Here is a 15,654-nt window from a genome sequence, read left to right on the forward strand (position 1 = left end):
ATACTTGTAAAATATTCCTTAGAGTGGTCTGGATTTCTAAATTATGGCTTGATAGTCCTCTGGCTTGACTGGTTAACTCGTACATCATGTCATCAAATAATTTCACAGTCTGTGAAAAGCAAGCATGTTATAAAGAGGAGTAAAAGAAAACACTAGAAAGGGAAGACATATCTTTAAAGAAAAAAAAAAAATCAGACAATTTTTTACTAGTAATAACCATGGGATATTATCTAGCTTAACTGCACGTAATAATGTAAACAATATATATGTTTTTATATATATAAAGTAGTCATATAACACAATCTTTTAAAAGCTTCAGGTTGAAATTGATTTCTTTTCCATTTCTGTGGTTTGACTCTATTTAATAACATCCATGTAAAAAATCGCTCGAAGTTCATTTTTTGGTGCTGTAACAAAGGTAAGTGCTACTCTACACAATAAAAGTTGATGGTCTTAACCAATCAATATTCATATAGGTATTTATAAGGGTATTTTCTGGGAGTGATGATGAATTTGTGCTGAATTACCTATTTACTTGCGTTCTAAACAGTTCCCCTTTTTGATCAACTCAAAATACCATTTCCTGGGTTAGAGGTACTCTATGTGACCTTAGAACTAAGTTTTTTTGTCTGTGAAGTTAGCTACCCTAAGATCTAAATACTCAGATTTTTCTAAACAATTTAAATGGCCTAAACACTGCAAGAATAACAACACAATGTAATTAAAGAGGGTATTGTTTCCCAAAGGCAAGCTAATACTCAACATCCTTATTTTAATCTATATAACAGCTGGATCTTTTTCTGGTGGTCAAGAACAAATTCTAAGATACTTTTAGATAGAGAACAATCAAATGAATATGAGTAACAGGAATTTTGATGATTATCTGCTTCAAAGCTAAACTTAAAAACCATTAAAAAAAGTTTCATTTTTTGCACAAAATACCTTTAATTCCTTCAATTAAAAAAAAAAATGCCTGTGCTTTTCAGAGAAAAAGTATACCATATATATCTAAAAGGTAATAGGAACTACGTAGAGTAAAAGATAATGTAGTTGGTGAACTTAATGTTTTCTCTTGGTTATTTGATTTTACCAACATTCCAGCCTTATTTTTTATTCTAAGTCTTCTTTAATAAAATTTGGCTCCAGGGGTGCCTAGATGTCTCAGTCAGTTGAGTGTCCAAGTCCTGGTTTCGGCTCAGGTCATGGTCTCAGGGTTGTGAGATCAAGCACTGCATAGGTCTCTGCACTCAGCAGGGAGTCTGCTTGGGATTCTCTCTCTCTCTCTCTCTCCCTGTGCCCCTCCCCCACACTCGCTCCTGCACTCTCTCTCTAAAATAAATAAATAAATCTTTTAAAAAAATTGGCTCAATTTTTCTAAACAATGAAATTTAACAATTATTATAAACTCTACAGAGAAGATCTTAGCTAACTTCCTCACTCATCCCAGATATTCATTGAATTGCTTTAAAATACAGAAGTACTTAAAATTAGCTACAAATAATGTAAATTCAATTAGTAAAGGATCTATACTACTTACAATTATAATAGTTTTTAACCACCTAATGATGACACTAACACCATCATGTTCTCACATGAGATCTATTTCTTACTAAATTATTTGTATTTCAAATATGTCTGATACATTAGGAAAAAAGGAGCCACAGTTAATAAATGATCTAAAACTGAGGCTAGATTTAAACAGCCTTTATAACATGTAGACTGATTAAGATGATAATAGGACTATACCTTTGGCAGCACTTGTGAGAAGAAAGTCTCTTCCAGCGTCAGGTGGTTCATATGAGGTAAAAACATCTCCACAATAATTTTCAGAATTTCTATAAAGCAAAATAGTAACATATTTTATAAGAATATTAAGTCATGTCAGCCAACAAAGATCACTGCCCCTTCCCCAAATGCAAGAATATGTAAGTACTACCAATCTGAAGCTTTGTACAATTTCAAAATGCCATTTTCTATGTAAAAAAACTATGTTTATTAAAAGATTTTATTGGGACGCCTGGGTGGCGCAGTCGGTTAAGCGGCTGCCTTCAGCCCAAGTCATGATCCTAGGGTTCTGGAATCAAGTCCCACATTGGTCTCCTTGCTCAGCAGGGAGCCTGCTTCTCCCTCTGCCTGCCACTCCCCCTGCTTGTGCGCTCTCTCTCTCTCTCTCTGACAAATAAATAAATAAAAATATTTTTAAAAATTTATTTATTTGAGAGGCGCCTGGGGGCTCAGTCGTTAAGCATCTGCCTTCGGCTCAGGTCATGGTCCCAGGGTCCTGGGATCGAGCTCCACATCAGGCTCTCTGCTCTGCGGGAAAGCCTGTTTCTCCCTCTCCCACTCCCCCTGCTTGTGTTCCCTCTCTCACTCTGTCTCTCTCTGTCAAATAAATAAATAAAATCTTTAAAAAAAATAAAAAATAAATAAATAAATAAAAATTTGAGAGAGAGAGACACACACACACACACACACACGAGGGGAGGAGAGGGAGAGGAAAAGAGAGAAGCAGACTCCCCACTGAGCAGGGAGCCCAACACAGGACTCGATCCCAGGACCCTGAGATCGTGACCTGAGCCAAAGGCAGACACTTAACCTGAGCCACCCAGGCTCCCCTATGTAGAGAAACTATTAAGTACCTGAAATAATAACAAGAAAACAAAAACAAAAAAAATCTGTATGTCCAGCCTTTGAAGACCACTTAAAGGATGTGGGTACATCTACTGAATAGGATTTGCTTTCATTAAAATTATTATTCGAGATCATTTAAAACCATGAAAAAATATTCACACAATACTTTAAGGTTAAATGACCAAGCTTCCAAAATAGTATAATCCCAATCTTAATATATATAAACATGTATATACAAAGAATAATAGATAGCCTAGCACGAATGTATAGAATCGAGATGAGAATGTTCTATACCAAAATCTTAACCATTTCAGATTAATGGATGTTTCATTATCTTTTCTGATTTTCTGCACGTTTCAAATTTTCTACAGTGAATATGTTTAAGTATTCACTGTAGAAATATATATACTCAGGATAAAAAAAATTATTACTTAAAAAAATTAGACCCAACAGGCAACAGATTGAAAATTATAAATATCCACAACCATGGAAATGTAAATAGAATAAGGAACTCAAAATATGAGTAAATTGTGTAGTCTAGTCTTAATTCATCTCTTCTCCTAACTAAATAAGTAAATAAATAAGCCAAGTAAGATTAAAGAACAGAGAGAAGATGAGAAAGTCAACCTGAAAGCAGACTGCAAATTATGTTTTATATGAGTCTAACCAGTTTAACAACAAACATTTAAAATTTCAATGCGCTTATATGGACATTATCAATAGTTCTGGTATCCATCCAAAATAGAATTTAAAACTTTAAGTACTACAACTTGAAGGAATTTGGTCATTTTAAGTAACTGAAATTTACAGAGGCTGTAACACTACTAGAATACACTTGAAGGGAATATGAAATGTATCGATATATGTAGACTCAGACCTTAATGACATCAAAGTAAATCAAACAATTAAGATAATTTTACTTACGAATATGCTCGATCCAGTTGTCAGAATGCTGATACATAGAGTAAAAAAATTAAGGAAGATACCAGTATTACAGTAATAGGATATTCACTGCTAAGAATAAATCTAAAAAGCAGCCTTCTTAAAGTTTAGGCAATGATCAGTAAGAAACTGAAATTAAACTCAAATTACTGGCTTAATTTTACTTTTAAAAATTTAATGTTCTTAGGTAAACAAACTATAATATAATGAAAATACTCCAAGGAAATACTTTCAAAATTGAGCAGGGATAAAATTGTCTTTTCAAACTATGTGTAGTTGACATTCTTTTGACAGAGGAACAGTACTATAATAATCCATGGATTTCTGGTTTCTAAAACAGGAAAGAAATTTCTTCCTCCTTCGAACCTCTCCAGTATTTTATTTGCATCTGTGTTAAGTCACTCAACACTTTCTATCTTCTTTTCACGTTGTGTGCCTCTTATGAAGCTTATCAGACTGAAACTCTTCTGCACATAGCAGACACTTATAAATGTGACAATAAATTATCCTACGTCCATTACAAAAGTTAGCAGTAATCACATTATAAACTGTACACTTGTATACCACCAAGAATTGTTAGAAATTTCTTATTGTAAAAAAAAAAAAATTTTCTTATTGTAAAATAAGTATTAAAGAATGTGTCAGCAAGAAAAATGAACAAACTGTAACTCCATCACAGTAATACAAGAATTGATTCTTCTTCTGACATTACTTTGCATATATTAATTTTACAGCATCAATCAAAATGAGGTATAGTCATTAACTCATTTTATTTAGCTCAATAGGGTTGAATTTGTCTTACAGAAAAATTTCAGCAAAGGTCAAAAAAATTCTAGCCCCTTCCAAAATTAAACCTAATTTATGATTATGTAGACATGCAGGTAAAGACTGGAAAAGAGTATGTAAAAGGCAAAATATAAAAATAGTGCTTGGGTGATGTGACTATAAATTTATTAAAAACTTATCTTTCATCTGTTGAAAAGTGTTGAAAACTGGGGGAAGAACAGCTTTAGTTTCTTTTGAATGTTAAGTCTGAGATGCAAAACCAAGTGGGAATGTTGACTTTCAATTACTGAAGCTCCCCATAAGCTTGAGGGGGGAAAAGAGGAACCATGTTCCTTATCTTTGTTCCCCCAAAGCCTAACACCCTGCCTGGTATGTATTATGTGCCCAGTAAAGGTTTTGGAGTAAGGATGCTATGTGTTTTCCAAATCAAAATCCTTGAGGACAGCGATTCCGAATCTGCACAATGACTAAGAAAAGCCTTTGGAACCTAAGTGGGATTTTGCCAATGCCTATGCAAGAAACTTCTACATAACGGTAATATGTATATTTGCCTTTAGATGTAAAATATTTGAGACTCTCTAAAGTGAAGGTCATTTTTTTCTTTTAAGTGTGGCTTTATGTTGAAGGTGAGCGCAAAGGTGTTAAAGAAATAATTACCTTTTAACATGGAGGGCTGGGTTCCAGGCACATTTACAACAAGAAAAACAGTATGCACTTGGACAACGGAGGCATTAAGTAACTCAAACTCAGCAGGTGACAGCCAATGACAAAAGGAAGCAACTCCTTGTAACCAACAACAATGGAAAGAGGTCCGAGAAGAGGAAGAACATTTTTATTTACTGGACATCTTTTACATACTTGGCACCATGGCAGACCTACGTCCTTTAATTCCCGTAATCCTGAGAAAGGTATCCATACTCACCAGCCGTCCTAGAGGTTAAGAGCTCAGAGTACATCTCTTTACCTCATCCAGCTATTAGGAGTCAGAGCTCACCTCACAGGTCAGGTCTGAGTGCTTCCCTCCCCGCTATCCCAAGCAAAGGTATTTACACTTAATTGCACGTGACGAGTACAGAAAAACTCAAAGGCACAAAGGAATGGAAGAAAATGCCACATCCACTGCCAAAATCAGGGCGGAACACCAGTGCGAACCCTTCCAGTGCCAAAGGGAGGCATGCCTTCGGTCTGGGCAGCCATGGTCCCCGCTCGCCCTCGTCTCCCTCGCTTACTCATCCCGCCCATCAGCGAGGAAAGGAGAGAGTTCAGGCCTCAGGAACTCTACACGGCCCGGCGGCGAGTGTGACGAGACCGGAGAAAAGTTGGGAGACCTGCCCCACGGCCCTCTGTGGGGGGAGGCGACAATGAAGGATATAAGGAGCCGGGGCAGGACAGACGGCAGTTCCCGGCGGCACAGCTCCTCCGGCCAGCTACTTAATTCTTCCAGAGGAACAGCGCTCGCCGGGGCCGCGCTTTCCTGAGACATGTTTCGCCAACCAGTGCAGCTTCAAACCAGTCCCGCCACCGCCACGACCGGAAACTCCCGCCCTCCCGGCAGGCCTTGCGAGCTCTCCGCCGGCACCAGTACCATAGAGAGGAAGCGGACTGCGTTCCTCGTGAGCTCGAGCCGCGCGCGGCTGGGAAGGGAGCCGGGCTTGTCTGGCCCGCGGAGGACTCGACTCACAGGTGCGCGCTTTCCATTCCGAGGGTCCGGCGTGGCGCGTGCTTTCTCAGCGCCGGGCGCTGGGACCTTCCCGGGCTGCGAGCATTCTCAGGTCTGGATCGCTGGACACGGTTGCAGTGAGGCGCTTTGGGGAGGTGAAGGCGGAAGACCCCAGATATGCTACCGTCTGTTACATGGGGCTTTGAGATTGAGCATCTGGGGTCGCGGTTGACCTGGGACTTGCAGCCAGAAATGAATCCAAGGCCCAGGGCGCGGTTGGGTAGATAGAAACAGGCACCTTTCTACCCACTTCACTATGCGACCCGACTTTGTACGTCTCGTGTAATGGAAATAAAGACCCCGCCTGCCAGAGCTGTGCAAATTGAAGCAAATGGTATATAAAGTTATCTAACACGATAAATACTGTGAAGAGTTTTGGTGAAGTTGCTTCTACTTTCTAGGGGACTCTCCAGTCAGTGCCCTTATTTTGTTTCTCTAAAACCAAATTAATCTTTACTAATTACTCCAAAATTCTCCTACTCCCATACCCTTGGGGCTTCTGGTCTTTGCTAAATGTTTGTAGCTAAGGTCATTTGGATGAATTACGCACACCATACCCTTGCTTGTTTTTAAAGGGATTGTCATTTACCAAAATAAAATCTTGAAGGCCTGTTACGGTAACAGACTGAAGTGAAGAGATTCTGGCAGTTTTAGGAGGTAGGTATGTTTGGGCAAGATCATGATAGGTGAAAGACTTAAGTCAGGCTTGTCTTTTCCTGCCTGGCAATTTTGAACTTTATGTTTTTTCGAGTAGTTGTTCTGTTGTCCTTTTGTTTGTTTTTACAGTTTATTCTCTTCTCCATTTCTTGAACCCTGAAGGGTGTGTGTATATGTTTCTCTTTCTATCCCTCTCCCTTCACAGCTTTTACAGAAAAAGCAGCTGTATAGCGGAAGGGGGGAGGGGTGCTATTTAATGTTACATTTTAGTGAAATATATCATTTTACCTTTTTTAAAAAATTTTTTTATTTCATTTATTTATTTTTAAGTAAGCTCTATGCTCAATGTGGGGCTTGAACTCAGGACTCCAAGATCAAGAGTCGCATGCTGTAGCAACTGAACCAGCCAGATGCCCCTCATTTTACTTTTTAATAACAATTTTCTTTTTTTTCTCCAGAGCTAATTTGAAAGAAGAGCGAAGACCTCTAAAAAGTCATTTGGAAACATCTCTAAATATTGTAAAGAAAAATTAATCCTCAACAAAACTAACTGAATAATTGAAGTAGGTTTATGTGTGTCATCAGTTCTATCCAGAAGTTGAAGAATCTTCCTTTGAATTTAAGGATTGTGTGCCTTTAATGAGAGGATGACTTTTCAATTTAATTTTACTATAGAAAACCATCTGGAAAATGAATCAACACCGCTTGGAGATGGAGCTTTGGCCCTAGATTCCTCCAAAGGGCCTTCAGTCTCAGAAAGTAAAGAAGGTAAACACAGGGACAGAAAATGTTCTACAGAACAGTTTGACTGGCCTCAGGATCATTTGTCGGAACATAAGCCAGTGGGCAATGCAGCTGCCTCGCAAGACACCGACCGCTCACTCGGTGCAGCAAATAGCTCAAATAACTTGGAGCCACATGAAAAACATCCCTGCATGAGTGTTGCCCAAGAGCATCCTATGCCTAAAGATTTAAAGAAAGTGTTAGAAAACAAAGTCGTAGAAACACTATCAGGTCCCCAACATGTTAATGTATCAACAGTGAAAACCATCTTGTTGAAAGAGAACTTCCCTGGAGAAAATACAGTTTCACAAAGCATTTCTTCTCACTCTGATCTGATTACTGGTGTTTATGAAGGAGGCTTAAAAATCTGGGAATGTACCTTTGACCTGCTGGCTTATTTCACAAAGGCCAACGTGAAATTTGCTGGGAAAAAAGTGTTGGATCTTGGCTGTGGATCAGGGTTGCTGGGGATAGTTGCATTCAAGGGAGGGGCCAAAGAAATTCATTTTCAAGATTATAACAGTATGGTGATTGATGAAGTAACCTTACCTAATGTAGTGGCTAACTCAACTTTGGAAGGTGAAGGAAATGATGTAAATGAACCCGATGTGAAAAGATGCAGGAAATCAAAAATAACACAAGAATTATGTAAGTGCCGGTTCTTTTCAGGGGAGTGGTCTGAGTTTTGTAAGCTTGTACTAAGTAGTGAAAAGTTCTTTGAAAAATATGATCTCATTCTCACCTCAGAAACCATTTACAATCCAGATTATTACGATACTTTGCACCAGACATTCCTTAGATTGTTAGATAAGAATGGACGGGTGCTCTTAGCCAGCAAAGCACATTATTTTGGTGTAGGTGGAGGTATTCATCTCTTTCAAAAGTTTGTGGAAGAAAGGAACGTATTTGAGACTAGAACACTCGAAATAATTGATGAAGGACTAAAGAGATTCCTAATTGAAATGGCTTTTAAGTAACTGAGTTATTGTCCACTGAGTGTCCTAAGTGAAATAAAAAGAATAACCAAAAACTTTTGAATGTTTTATTTCTGCTTTGCTATTATTATTTTTTTAATTATGATGTTTGTTTGTTTATCCAAATAATATCCCAGCTATATTAATAACATGTACTTGCTAGGGGAGCTAGATAAATAGTATTCTGAGCACTTGATGAGATCTAGGAGATTATTTTGTGGGAACGTTTTCTGCTCTCTACCTTTATTCTATTTGGCCTTTCTACCACCTTTGACATTAAATAAATTTTTTCTCGGGGAAACTTGACACTTTCTATTTCTTTTTTTTACGATTTTTTTTTTTTAAGATTTTATTTATTTGACAGAGAACGCACAAATGGGGAGCAGCAGAGGGAGAGGGAGAAGCAGGCTCCCTGCTCAGCAGGAAGCCCGATGGTGGGGCACATCCCAGGACCCTGGGATCATGACCTGAGCTGAAGGCAGACGCTTAACTGACAGCCACCCAGGCGCCCTGACACTTCTTATTTCAAGTTTGAATTTCTTCTCAGTCTTCTGTTTATATGAAGTGCCTAGTCAGATGATCATGCCATTAATTCTAAGGGCATACATATGCATCACTAAATGGTACGAACCTAAATACTAGACTGAAGACCTTAGGTAACTAGGAAGAAGCTTTTTGTTTTATTTTTATATTCATTTATCTCATATAAGAATAAGAATTCTGAGCAACTGAATTCACCCTGAGATGGGAGAAATAAAGGGGAATCATGATAGTATAAAAGTTACCCAGAAAATCCAATAAAAAAATAAACACTAAAAAAATCACCAATCGATAACCTGAATTTTCACCTTAAGACACCAGAAAAAGACGAGCAAACTAAACCCAACAGAGGCAGAAAGAAGGAAATAAAGATTAAAGCAGAGATCATGAAATAAAGAATAGAAGAACAATAGAAAAAACTCAACAAAACCAAAAGTGGGGTCTTTGAAAAAATCAACACATTTGCCAAATCCTCAGCTAGACTGATCAAGAAAAAGAGGTCTCAGATTATTAAAATCGGTAATGAAAGAGGGGGTATTACTAGTGACCTTACAGAAATGAAACAGCTTTTAAGGAAATTACACAAGATCTAACTAAGTGAAAAGACACTGTGTTCAGGGGTTGGGAGACTTAGTATTGTTAATTCCCCACACTGATCTGCAGATTCAATAGGATCTCTAACAAACCCTCACTGACACACAGGTACCAACATTTGTTATCTCTTGTCTTTGTCATGGTAACCACTCTGTGGGCACCCATTCAACTTGCAAAGTATCTTTTACAACCTTAAAAAGCACAAAAGCCAAGTGTTGAAATATATTGAACTTAGAATTAGGCCTTTGGATCTCTGTATCGCAGTGTTGAAGCCAGATTTTAAAAATTAAACTTTTTAATTTTTTTTTAAAGATTTTATTATTTGAGAGAGAGTGAGAGAGAGAAGCAGACTCCCCCGCTGAGCAGGGAGCCCGATGTGGGCTCCATCCCAGGACCCTGAGATCATGTCCTGAGCTGAAGGCAGATGCTTAATGGACTGAGCCACCCACATGCCCCTAAATTTTTTAATTTTGAGAACTATGAATTCATATGTAAGAAATGTATGTGAAAAATAATACAAAGAGATTTTGTAGAAACTTCACCTGTTTTCTCCCAATGCTGACATCTTGCAAAACTATCGTACAATATCACAACTAGAAAATTGACATTGATATTGTCAAGATATAATAAAAGAGTATCATCACGACAGAGGTTCCTTCTGTTGTCCTTTTTTTTTTTTTTTTTTTTTTGGCTACACCCACTTTCTTCTCTGGTTCCTTCCTCTCCTAACCCCAGAAACTACTGACCTGTTCATCTCTATAATTTGTCATTTAAAGTATGTCATATACAGGCGCTTGGGTGGCACAGTCGGTTAAGCATCCAACTCTTGGTTTCAGCTCAGGTCATGATTTCAGGGTTGTGGTCTCAAGGTGGTGAGATCAAGCCCCCGTCAGGTTCCGCTCCATGCAGAGTCTGCTTAAGACTCTCTCTCCCTCTCCCCCCTACCCCTCCCACCCCGCCCTCTCCTCTCTTGCTCTTTCTCTAAAATAAATCTTTAAAACATCCTTTAAAAAAAATAAAGAAAAATAAAGAATGTCATACAAACAGAACCGCACAGTATGTCACCTTTGGAATTGGCTTTATTTCAGTCAACATAATCTATAGATTCATCCACGTCATTGCATGCATCAATAGTTTGTTCCTTTTTTCTCTTTTTGTTATTGAATAGTGTTAAAAAAAAAAAAACTTATAGTACTTATGGTTAACCCCTTGTAGCCAAGGAAGTAGGAGACCCTAGGGAAAAAGAATAGCAAAGGAAAATCTCAAATTCTGGGGAGGATAGACTCCTTACTAGTTAAATAGGAAAGAGGAGAGGAAAAGGTTTTGATTCTAGTGTGAAAATGTTCACATTTGACATACCAGAAGTTGGGATCTGCCTTCCTATCTGCAGCTATAGCATAATTGGAAGTATTTTTTTTTTCTTTCTTGGAGGTACCTAAAATAATGGTACAACTTGGACTCAATGAAATGTGCTATTTACTGGACATCAGGTTGGGACTTTTTATATAGCATCTTGCTTAATAGGACCTTGTGAAGTATATATCATCCCCGCTTAATAAGATTATAATAGCTAACAGTTTTCAGCATTTACTGTATGCTGGGCAGAAGAGCTTTACATAGGCTAACACTTCATATTCATAACGGCCCTCAATTAGGTTATAATTGCTATCTGCATTTTATAGATAAAGAAGTTGAGACTTGAGGAAGTGGGTGATTTGATCCCAGTCACATCCTCCCCTAGAACCAGAATCTGAACAGAAGTCTTTTTAAAAGCTTTTCTCTTTCCACCAGCCCAGTGGGCTTAACCTTACCAATGCCTGTTTTTCATCACAAATATTTCCTAAAAAAAAAAAAAGATTTTATTTATTCATTTGAGAGAGAGAGCAAGAGAGAGAGAGAGAGCACGAGCAGGGGAGAGGGGCAGAAGGAAAGGGAGAAGCAGACTCCCCACTGAGCAAGGAGTCTGATGTGGGACTCAATCCCAGGACCCTGGGATTATGACCTGAGCCGAAGGCAGGCAGATGCTTAACCGACTGAGCCACCCAGGCGCCCTGCATCACAAATATTTCTTAGTACCCTTTGATTATTATGAAATGGATGTCATAGTTAAAGAAACTTCTTACACATATCATCAAAAATTATATTGGGGGTGCCTGGGTGGCTCGGTTAAGCCTCTGATTTTGGCTCAGGTCATGATTTCAGGGTCCTGGGAGCCTCAAGCCCTGTGTTGGGCTCCCTGCTCAGTGGGGACTTTCCATCTCCCTCTGCCCCTTCCCCAACTCGTGTGTGCTTTCTCTCTCTCTTTCTCTCAAATAAATAAAATCTTTTAAAAAATTATAATGTATATAAATTCCTCATGTATATGTAATCATGTATATCATATATATGTATATAAAACTATAATGAAGAAAGTCATAAATAATTTTTATCTCATCAGGTCAATGCACAGGTGTAGCGACAGAGAAGACATGTAGTAGTTGGACACTTGTACCTAGGGTACCATTACTGCAAAGACCACAACACAAAAGACTTAAGATACAAATTACGGTGACAAATCCAGGAAAAGGATGCATAATAAGCTTTCTTGTGTAAAGAGTTTACCTTAATCATTTAAAGAGGCATATAAGTTAAAACAATGAGATTTGGAGTCCAATACCTTGGGTTAAAATTGTTTCCCCACCTGTAAAACAAGCCTTGTAATAGTATCTCCCTAACAGATTTCTTAAGGAAAAATAGTTAATACTGAGCACTTATCATGGTTGCTTCCAGATGGTTCCTTTGTATAAATGGAAATGAGTATTTCCAAGAATCCTCATAATATTTAGTCATTCTGTTTGCTCAAATAGGAGGCCTTGCTCTTTTTTGTTAAAAATGGGGTTTGTGCCTTTACAGGTTACAAATCCCGGTTCAAAACTTGGAGAAACAGGTGAATTCCAGACCTCGCACCCAGCTCCAACCTCCGTTTTCTCCCTTCACCTCCCTCACTCCCTTCTCCTCACAGTTTCTAAGCTGCTCTTTTTGGATGCTTTGGCGTTGCAGATCTTTAAGGATGAAGAAGTATGCATCTTGTAAATTTGTTTCTAAAATATCAGTTCCATATGTTCTGTGTCTGCCTCTAAATTGCCCATTTCTCAGATGTGCCTGGATGATTAGGTCCAGTTCCACTGCTTCACAGATGTCTTTCAGCCCAATGCTCCAAATCTGGAAAGGATGGGAAATGCCTCCACGCTGACCGGGAGTGGACACACTGCCCTGTGTTAAATAATGCAGGTGCTGTAGTGATTTTAGGGGAGGGGATGAGCTGTTCAGCTAGAGAATGCACTTTTTGAGAGGAGAAAATATGTCTTCACTTCTCAGTACCCTCCATGGTGTTTCACTCAGGTGCTTAATAAATAACTATTTGAAAAAGAGAGATAGCAAGGAATCTCTGTGACACCATGGACTTCATTCTTTTCCTCCACCTCAGCCAGAATCTCCAGAACTTCGGATACTGTGATGTGGTGGCTTTATGCTTGCTGATGTTAAGGCTTTTCTTTGGGTAAAAGTGCACATTTAAAAGCACCATCATAACTTGGATGCAGCCCAGTGGAAAAGGTGCCATGTCACAGAAGAATCCTTTACTATGGCCCAAGGCTGGAGCTCCTAGCCAACCAGGATGGTTAGGGGAAGCCACCATGCATTCATCACTACTAGGTGTCCTCTTACAATTCTGATTTCTGTCTTCTTAAGGAACTCAAAGCGAACTCAGACAACCTTTAAACATAGGCCCATCATCAGGGCGCATGGGTGGTGCGGTCAGTAGGGCACCAGACTCTTAGTTTACGCTGCGGTCGAGATCTCAGGGTGGTGATCTCAAGGTTGTGGAGTCAGCCCTGCATTGGACTGTGTAGGCCCCACCTTGACCTTGCCTGGGGCTCCACACTTGGTGAGGAATCTGCTTGGGTTTCTCTCTCCCTCTCTTTCTGCCTCTTCCCACCCCCACTCCTGCTCTCTCTCTCTCTGGGTTGGATGAATAAGTCTTAAAAAAAAAAGAAGTAGGTCCATCATTTATAGAGGAGGTTGTCAACGGTTGTGCTTTTTCAGAAAGATTAATACCCCATTTGAAAGAAACTATGTAAAAATTATAATAATAAAAAACAGCTTGGTGACCCAGCTATTACTAAAGACAGCGGGGCATTTTACCCCTCCCAGAGCAGGATAAGTGGCCAATAAATTTATGATCTCCAAAAAGGTGATGAAAAGGATGCTGTAGCTATCCTTTTCCATGGTGTCCACTGAAGGAATGAAACAAGACGGGAAGGCTTGCCTTCGGGAATACATATCTTAGGCCTTTGCAGTAGAATCAAAGGTACTCAGTCTCAAGGAACCCCAAATGCCTCAGCCATGCTGCTGCTGAACTGTGCAGTGCATTTGTGCAAAGAAAAAGAAGCTCCGTCCTTCAGGCAGATTCAGCTCCACGTTAGGGAGCATGATGGGGCAAGTGGAGCAGGGCTGTTTTCAGCTCCGTTTGCCTCCTCAGCTCTTCTTAGTAGCCCAGTGGTTTAGTCCTACAAACTTCCACAACTTTCCAACTGATGAGATATAGGAAAAGGGACAATAAACTGAGGAGCATCAAGAGACCGATGTGACACCCACCAAAGGCAGAGAGTGGACACTGGAAGAGATGGTGACTTACAGCCTCTCTGCTGGGGGCCAACCTGCAAGGTGAGATGGAACAAGGTCTTCATCATCTTATCACACAGCATGTGAACTCGAGGGAAACGTTTGAATTGGGGGCTAGAGCTACAGAGGCAAGTATTCCCATGTGACCAACCCCTGGACACTGGATACTGCAGTGTCAGTGATCAAGGGGACACTGAAGCCTGTTCCTATTGTCTGCCAGGAGTCTCAGAGGTTCTTGGGCTGTCCAGCAGCAGCAACACAATTCTGGAAACCTCTTACCATATCCAGCTAGCCATATAGGACGCGTGTAGCTCTAGCAATTTCCTCAGCCCACTCTGTCATCTCCCACAAGCCCCCCTACCACCAACAAGGTTCGACTCCTGTTCCTGGTGTAACAGACATCCTTCATTCAACCATCTCCCAATCTGAGGCTACAAAGGACAAGTCAATATGCCTCAGGAACTGACAATAAACTCAGCCACTCTGAGAAATTTATTTCGTCAAAGAGATATATATAAAAAAATTATCAGCCTTGCTCTGTTCATGGAAATATGAGGCAGGAAAGGTCTCGGCTCATTCAAATTCTTTATTGGTGTCTACAGTACTCTAGAACTCAAAATTCTTCTAGGTCTCTCTCTGCTAGTCTACGCTAAATAACTTCTGGTGGATTTCTATGAACTTGATTCTGAAACTTGTCTTAAATAACACAAAAAAGACTGTTTGGGGGACTTTTTTGTAGGGGAGAATTTGTGTGAAAAGATAGAATAAAGCCTACAAACTCAAAACACACCCAGTTGGTCAGTGGCACACCACATTCTCATTAACCCATCTCTATGCCAGCTTTTCTATTATCTGGCCTCTGTGTTTTAAGAATCTTCAGAGGGAGCTGCATTTTCAGTGATTTGCTTTTCTTTTCAGAGCTTTCCACAAATTGAACTCTGTTTCCTGTTTCCATTGCTGTTTTCAAGTTTTTCCAGGATTTTTACAATAAGAACCAGAACAGATTCCCTGTTCTAAGGAAACTACCTCAGAAAAACATTTTCTAGGAAGAATGGCACAGATGTTTCTAATGCTCTCAATTTTAGTTCCTTTAACAGGAAATTGTGTTCAAACCTGTGTTTTAACATTAAGCCACCACACTCTTCACTTTGTGACTGTTTTTCATTTTTCCACAGTGGGAAAAAGGCTTATTCTGTGACCTCCCAACAAAATACTTCAGAAATGCTTCTTCCCTGTCTCCTATAGTCCTGTTAGTTTAGCATAAAGAGAGATAAACTTAGAGTGAAAATCATTAGAGATTTTTATGTCTCTATGAATTTTAGTTTACTACCTTCCATTATTACCATATAGACATTTTACTCAATT

General features: G+C 39.2%; 2 protein-coding genes across 10 annotated transcripts in view; one reads left to right on the forward strand and one right to left on the reverse strand.

Moving 5' to 3' along the window:
* Nucleotides 1-5,897, reverse strand: part of FIRRM (FIGNL1 interacting regulator of recombination and mitosis) — a 49,159-nt gene extending 43,262 nt beyond the window's left edge. For all 4 annotated transcript variants that reach the window (XM_064594337.1, XM_045877475.3, XM_064594339.1 and 1 more), the window contains exons 1-4: nt 5,732-5,897; nt 3,556-3,595; nt 1,747-1,835; nt 5-109 (exon numbers count right to left, since the gene is read on the reverse strand). In XM_064594337.1, coding sequence (XP_064450407.1) covers nt 5-109; nt 1,747-1,835; nt 3,556-3,595; nt 5,732-5,842 — 345 coding nt within the window. In that variant the 5' untranslated portion in view covers nt 5,843-5,897. The remainder of the gene's footprint in view (nt 1-4; nt 110-1,746; nt 1,836-3,555; nt 3,596-5,731) is intronic.
* Nucleotides 5,887-8,549, forward strand: METTL18 (methyltransferase 18, RPL3 N3(tau)-histidine). 6 transcript variants are annotated; one of them, XM_064594345.1, is made up of 3 exons: nt 5,887-6,413; nt 6,655-6,736; nt 7,195-8,549. In XM_064594345.1, the coding sequence occupies exon 3, from the start codon at nt 7,384-7,386 to the stop codon at nt 8,494-8,496; it is 1,113 nt and encodes a 370-aa protein (XP_064450415.1). In that variant the 5' UTR covers nt 5,887-6,413; nt 6,655-6,736; nt 7,195-7,383; the 3' UTR covers nt 8,497-8,549. The 6 variants fall into 6 exon arrangements, with proteins under 6 accessions (XP_064450415.1, XP_045733443.1, XP_045733445.1 ...); XM_045877487.3 differs by having other exon boundaries at nt 5,887-6,131; XM_045877489.3 differs by having other exon boundaries at nt 5,887-6,042.
* The last annotated feature ends 7,105 nt before the right edge of the window (nt 8,550-15,654 follow it).

The sequence above is a fragment of the Mirounga angustirostris genome, unplaced genomic scaffold (genome assembly GCF_029215605.1).
Source record: "Mirounga angustirostris isolate CCGP_5_RB_7025 unplaced genomic scaffold, mMirAng1.0.hap1 SCAF_6, whole genome shotgun sequence".
NCBI lineage: Eukaryota > Metazoa > Chordata > Mammalia > Carnivora > Phocidae > Mirounga > Mirounga angustirostris.

Excerpts from the sequence above, each read along its gene's own strand:
- METTL18 (XM_064594345.1), top strand. The coding sequence starts at position 7,384 with ATGACTTTTCAATTTAATTTTACTATAGAAAACCATCTGGAAAATGAA.